Source organism: Opisthorchis viverrini (genome assembly GCF_000715545.1).
Source record: "Opisthorchis viverrini unplaced genomic scaffold opera_v5_17, whole genome shotgun sequence".
Taxonomy (NCBI): Eukaryota; Metazoa; Platyhelminthes; class Trematoda; order Opisthorchiida; family Opisthorchiidae; genus Opisthorchis; species Opisthorchis viverrini.
In genome coordinates this window covers 33,713-41,067 of record NW_008751673.1, presented here as the reverse complement: position 1 = coordinate 41,067, position 7,355 = coordinate 33,713, and the positions used below count along the sequence as shown (strand labels likewise).

The following is a 7,355-nucleotide window of genomic DNA, read 5'->3' as shown; positions in this document are numbered from 1 at the left end:
GCCACCAGTCGCTGTGGTGTGAATCTTAAACCCCGTCTCAGGATGTCCACATTTTCTAAATCTATCCTATGCCCAGTGTCTAGAGCATGCCCTGCCATTGCTGAATCTTTGACTAACGCCTGGTATTCATCTGCGTTTCACGGTGGGTTGTTGATGGAACGCTTATGCTCACCGATTCTGGTGTGCAATTCCCTGGCTGTCTGACCTATATAAACCTTCGTACAGTCGTTACATTTTATTTTGTATACACAGTTCCTAGTCCTGTCAACCGGAAGGCGACCCTTTAAATGCACCGTTTTTATTTTACAGGATGGATAGCATAGTCCACACAGAGCGAAAATTTGCGCCGTAGGAGAGAGATCTAGAATTCACGAAAGTCAGTAGAAAAGTGGTTACTTCCGAGAAGCCTTTTCTGCACTTGCCGAACGGAACTTGTCAGTAAGTTGAACGCTAAACTTTTGCAATTGTCGCCATTTGAAAGTAGACTTCTAATCCTTACATGACATTTTGCACAAGAAGACAGATCCATCGAGACTAATGTTTTCTCTTTTTTTCCATTCTCTATTCTTACATTTAAAAGCTACTATGACCAGTATAGATGTCCTGCAATCTGGAGGAAGCGGGCTACAAAGATATTGCCAAGGTTTTCAAACATGAAGTCACTAATCCATCAGAAGCCAACAACTCAGACCTTGGCTCCCTCAGGCACTAGTTGCAAGTTAGCGGTACTTCTGGTTATCCAACGCGCAACAATTGATCATCAGTGTATGAGGTACAGTGCAAACCAGTTTGTGAAACCCGGGGAGACGGCGGTACTACCACGAAGGTGTGTTTGACCATTGAGAGTAAACGCAGTACTTTTCAGATTTAAGACGCTACTCAAAAGGTTGCTGAAAACCCTTTGACAGCCCATGCGACCTGTTTCGCCCTTCTTGGGGCTCAGCAGGTAGCGCGACCCCTGAGGAGACCACCATAAACGAGAGCTTGAGCTGGATTCAGTTGAGTTTCCTATGAAAGACATATTCGTGTGCAACAAATAATAGTACTTGTCATAAACACAGTAAACTTCCATAAAACGGGAACCTTTCTCCACCAATAACTGTTTCTTCTGGTGATATCAGGTTCCACTAAACGTTTAGCAAGTCTTCAATCAATTGGAAAAAGTTTGGAACCGATTGAGAAGTCATCATTTCAGAAGAGCTTGGTAAACAATCGGTAGTTTTTATTTGGGCAACGTTTCGCTTTTGACACAAAAGCTTCATCAGGCCAAGTTTAGCAAGTCTGTTTGACCAAATAAAGCTGAATCATATTGAGGTACGTGAAAAACGTGGGTATCGAAAAAACTCCGTTGTCTTTATTAAAGCCTTGACCCAAGCAACAGTAACTTGACTACCAGTGTGTGGGTGCTCGATTATGCACCTTGTCAAAAATGAGAAGAAACTTCGACTTAAACAGGCGGAGCACATTAGGGTTAGGATGCAGCTGCGTATGAGTTGAACCGTTCCACCACGATCGAAACTTGCCTCAGCGATAAGCCGTCATTTATGTGAAAGTGGAAATAGTGTCAACCAGGCAGCCGCGTTCCACACTATGCACAGAATCACGATCTGTAAAGTGAGACACTGCTATCAGATGGAAACTGAAGCTGTGTAAGCAGAGGGAATCGGTCACATCATTGGCGTTCTCCCAGTGATTGACTTGGTTTCAACATCCCGATGGTGAAGCCTATTGTTCCGTTTTTGGTTATTCACCTGACATCGTTCTGTAGTATAAACCCGAAGAAATACAGTGAAATACACCCGGTTCATCGTGCAACAGCTTATTCCTTCGTATTCGTGAAAAAACAGAGCAAAGTCAGGCCATGGCTTTGAAGTCTGACCGGATGTTTAAACAGCCTGAGGGTTCACGAACGGCGAAGTCAGCTGCATGTTAGAACAAGTTCCATACTAAGATAGAAATATATGTCCAAACTGGAGAACACATTTTGTTATTATTGTGGTTCACCAAAAAGGACTCATCGTATTTTGATAGCTTCAAAGCCCATACTTAACTTCAGAAACAACTAGTCTACCCACCCAATTGATTCTTCGAATACCTTCCGCGAAAAAAGTTGGGAATCAATTTCCACAAGGGAACGACACATATCAAACCGAACAAATCACTTCATACCGAGGATACAGATAACAGCCCTTCGAAACTTCGAGTGCTTTTCGTCGTGTAAAGGAGCAAAAAGACGGGGATTACACCGGAGGACCGATCAGTATGCGGACAGGTTGGATTACAAATAACGGTCCTCAGGTTCTCATCACATCAAATACATCCAAGTCTTGTCAACTCACAAGTATCACTGGCTAAAGCTAAATCAGCAGTCGAATAGCCAGATGGGACATAGTGGGTGATCAGCATTATCGCCAACCTATGACCAAACTCAATAAACTCATCATCACCATCAGGAATAGCGACACGTGTTGACACTTGTACTTCACTGGCGTACAACCACTAAGTTTAAAGCTTTAGAATGAAAAACGAGAGAGTGGGTGAGTAAGGAGACCTAGTGCTGGCCTACCGTAGGCATTATGAAGTGCCTACACTTCCAACCGCTCAGTCATACGAACGGGAAAGAAACTGACAACACGAAAGCCACTAACACCAACCAGCCGCCATTTCTTTCAATGTCTCCAGCCAAGCGCAGGAGGGATCGCAGCGTACTGAACTTAATTCTTCGTAATCTCCTTCATACCCCTCTGCCAAGTCGCTTTTTTGGCCATTCTGAAGGAGGCACAGAAAATAACACTTGTCTCGACATGCGCAGCACATGGCCGAGCCACCGCAGTTGATGTTTTCCGCGATTGAAGTGCATGCCGCAAAACCAAATACCCTTTTCTAACTATATAGTTACGAATTCGTTGACGCTAACCGATACCAAGTATCGGTGGTAAAAAAACTGAAGACGCCTCAGATCATGTGTCTGCAGGAGCCATACAACACAGTCCTAACTGTAGCCTAGTACACGCAACCCTCGAGACTCAGTGATATGCCATGTTGACGCCATAGGTGACGCAAACTAGCAATTGTGCGATGACTTATTAGACACATTCCGTCAGAGCTAATACAACTGCGAGGTACATACAATTCTCCACAACCTGCAGTGATCCTCCCAGAATTGTAAGAGGTTATGAAGCATGACTTGGCACTTTGGAGGTGTAAAGCGCATGCACCCCTATTCGATGTGGCATGCATCAGGTCATCATCATCATCGACAGCATGACATCAGTGTTCAACACCGATGCTTCACTGCTGTATGGTCGTACGAGGGCTGGGATTCTGCCAGGGCGCCCACACCTAGACAGGAGGACGATTAGGGTCCTCAACCAAAGCCTTTGGCTCAAAAGCCTAGCCGCAAGGCAGCGGTGTTTGGCGGGAGATGCAAGCACATTACCATTTTTACGGAACAAGTCGCCACATGTTCCAACTCCCGACCTGGAAGGCCAGAAGACTGTTTGTCAGACCTCTAAACATTGACCAACCTGGTATGAGAGACTCTGTGAGTGTCACGGGGACACTCACCAACGGATCGCTGAGGTGCGCAAACCGTCACACCAAGGTAAGGTCCAGTCTCTTCGTGACGGCATGCATCAGGCGTGGGAAATAGGCGCCTTCCGTTCGGAAAATCGTTGGAACTTTATGCTCAGAATGTTTCTACGGATACATTGGTCGTCACCTTTCTTATTTCTACCAACTTCCGGCCACCAACATGTGGAGTCACGCAAGGCTCAGTCCAGATGGGTCACTGGCAAACAACCTCTTTTCAGGTATCCATCAGTGGAGCGATTGCAACAACTGCAAGATGTATGCCACTTAAAGCAAACTAACTAACTTCCGACAGTGCACAGAAGTGTTCAGAATTCACTGGGCGGGTCGATAGTACTTCAGCTGTTGCGCTTTCAACAAGTCGTGCAGTAGCTTTGTCATGAGGCGCCGCAGGTGAACGGATACATCTTTTCCGATTAGACTAAGAGATGCGCTACAGTCAAGCAGGAGGAGTAGATGACGGGGGCGAAGAATTTATTTGACAATTAGACAGAATCCATGTGGTAAAATCAGAGAATGGATGGCTGACAGGCAAAACAAGAGGAGCAACATAGATGAACATTCTTTTCGTTCACACAAAAAGTTCACAGCAAGACCAAAAAGTATAACCATGAAAGAAGAACGATGCGTATAGGAAAGCCCACAGGTGCGAATAAGGGTTTTGTAGCTCCAAACTGATGCTTATGAAGAGAGTTGCTCGGCCACAAGTTGCTTAGGAATTCAGAAGACGAAAAGCAGTTGAAAGACGCCATGATTTGATAGGTTCGCAAGCACCAGACCTCAAGCACGAGATGTAGAACAGAATTCACCGGGCGGCTGGATATATCCCACTCACCGAGTAGTAGGTTTGCTGAGGAAACGCAGTGTTGGGTATGAAGTGAGAGGTTTGTTGACCCTGTTTGGAGGGCGCTAGATGAGTGGCTGGTGTTGGTGTGCTACTCGAGGGATGTGTCAATTGCATGGTTGTACGTGGGATATTGAAGGAAGCGGGACCGAAGTTTGCAGCAGATGTTGTCTGGACGGACGGATGATCGCAACCTGTGTAAGGTATTTGTGCGACCTGGGTGGTCGCTTCCGCAGAGTGCTCATCGTCAGAGATGTCCTCCAGCTGTCAAAAAAAGGAATAGTGCGGTTGTTATACCACCGTTCAGTACATCACCGGTTGCAGTAATGTAGCAAGGCATCACAGAGTCCAAATATACCTGAGAAATGAGATCAATCCAGAGGCAAGGGGGAGGCGAACAATACTGGATGTCTAAAGTTTGTAATACACAGCTAGATGCCTTCAAACATATGCAGGCCTGTCAAACTGTGTTATCCCAGCTGAAAGCCGTCCGCTTAGCAATATAGTGGGCAGGTGAAGATCCTCACATACTACCGCTATGCGTTTCTATCAGGCGAAAGATTCATTGTTAGAGACTTCTGCTAAAAACAGTGAGCAGAATAGGCCTAAAATGTGCGTGGAATCGACAACTAGATTTAACTAGTCAACTAATCACTGCGAGCTGTTTTCTTCATTGTTTGGATGAAAGACGGTATGTCAACCGGAACGACAAGCTCGCAACGGTTCCTACAGGTCACGCGATGCCAATACCTTACTACCTTTGGGGACGATCTGTTGATCGAGCGGAGCACTCTAGAAGAGTCGAAAATACAGGTGTCGGTGATCGCACAGACCTTCACGATCGGATCCATAAAGAAATCGCAACAGTGCTGAGGTTGAACCTCTTAGCTTGTAACCCGCAAATCGATTGAACTCAGACAGACGGTTGTCATAGCAAGTATAATGTCGTTCTCAAAAATATCTTTCAGCTGTAGCACCCTTTCGGTGCCTAACTGTCATGCCACCCGAAGGTTGCACGAGGGCTGAGATACTGTCAGATTGTCCAAGCCTAAACAGGGGAAGCCGAAAGGCAGAGGTCAGGTTCGAACCATGGACCTTCCGGTTAGTAAACTCGCGCTCTAACCACTTCGGACATCGCGCACTCCCGTTCTCAATCCGTTAAGGCTCCATTCGTATGTTTTCGACATAAGCGGAGAAATGATTTGGTTTCACGTCAGCACATGCTGGCAGTATTTATAGAGTAGAGATGTGAAACACCCGGGGTTGCACGCGCCAGTTTGGATGACCCCCATGCTAACATTGATTTCACATTGTACTGGCTTAGGGATCTCAGCGAAACACTCCAAGTTTCCTAGTGATAAAGTCTTCAGTTTTCTATGAAAGCACTTAAACACCTGCATGTCTAGGCGTGTTTAGTCTGTCTACTATGGACTATCTACTACTCACTGTCGGCTGCCTAGCTGCCATGCCACACGAAGGAAGCATGAAGGCTGGTATCCTGCCAGGTTGTTGCCCAAGCCAAAACAGAAGTCAAGATGCAGAGGTCTGGTTCGAACCACGGACCCTCCAGTCAGTCGATTCACGCTCTACTATGGACTGGTTACCGTCAAATTCTTCGGCTGAAAAACCGCGGACTTGTACAGTGGTTAGAGCTGCCGCCGACGACCTAGGAAGGTAGGTGTGGATAGCTGCGCATTGGAAGGGGTGGTCGATATAACTGATGTGTGAATACAGAGGTGTTCGTGAACTTGTCACTCAAGAGATCGAGGGGAAAGCTATAAATTGACAACTACGATGCATGCACGTCATTGGGCGGTCGACTGTGTCATTTTGACAAGGTCTGTTACCATTGATGTATCCCTTCACGAGGTCCCCACCTAGGGAGACGCTAATGACCAGCGCAGCTGAGTTTGCTGATTTCGACTTTTATGGTTCCCTGACAAGTCATTGTTTGACCTTCTCTGGCTCGGTTTCACCCTTCGCATGGTCGTACAAAAAGGGCTCTTAGAGGAAGTCGGTCGACTGGCATACGTGACAAAACCGGCGCAGCCTATGGGGTGTGATCGTTCATCTATCGTGGGCGGGTTATTTGTTCCGAAAACCATTACCGATCTGATGTTCCCTCCAAACTGGGGAGATGCTCCAAAGACTGACGATCAAGCATTGGAAGTTTTTTTCCAACTAATCAGGGTTATAGAATGACGGACAAGTACCCAAAACGTCAAGCTTACGCTGCCACCCAAATTACGGACCATCCGTTTTAGCCGCGTCAACTTGACATCCTGATCGTGGAGAAGCAGGAGCAGATCGTCGTGCATTGACTTCAGTTCCTCTTTTTCCCGTACACTCTGGTTGAGCTTCTCCTCGAGTAACTACAAAAAATAGAGGCGTAATGTCACACAACAGGGCCGAAAAAGAACGTCGCACAGACACGGTACACTAAAAAATCAGAGAACGCTTCCGTGCATAAGCATGAAATGTGACAAGAACTTGAGAGGCGTGAATGGAAGGCAAGCGCTCATCGAAAGGAATGCTACTCACACCCGGGTCCTGGGTGTCATTATTCAGTGATACGGAAGAATTCACTGAAGCAAACGCAATGAATTGGTAGGACCCATAAAGATAACCGTTCAGTTGTAACGCCCTTTCGGTGCCTAGCTGCCGCGCCACTCAAAGGAAGCATGAGGTCTGGGATACTGTCAGGTTGCTCAAGCCTGGACAGGGGAAGTCGAGAGGCAGAGCTCGCGTTCGAGCCACGGACCTTCCGGTCAGTAAATTCGCGCTCTAACCACTGAGCCATCCAGCCCCCATAACTAATCAAACGTAACATTTGTTGACCTTGTGAACCCTCAGAATGCATCATCTTTACTAGCCCGCAAGAGTGTGGTTGTGGTACGTAAATAGGTATGTATCGAAGATA

The 7,355-nt window shown here is 46.6% G+C and overlaps 1 protein-coding gene across 1 annotated transcript in view; it reads right to left on the bottom strand.

Annotated features, from left to right (window-relative positions):
* The window catches only part of T265_01535 (hypothetical protein), a gene marked incomplete at both ends in the record, with an annotated part of 37,969 nt that overhangs the window by 7,465 nt on the left and 23,149 nt on the right, over window positions 1-7,355 (bottom strand). Inside the window, 2 exons of the mRNA XM_009165594.1 lie at window positions 4,427-4,699; window positions 6,667-6,807. Coding sequence (XP_009163858.1) covers window positions 4,427-4,699; window positions 6,667-6,807 — 414 coding nt within the window. The remainder of the gene's footprint in view (window positions 1-4,426; window positions 4,700-6,666; window positions 6,808-7,355) is intronic.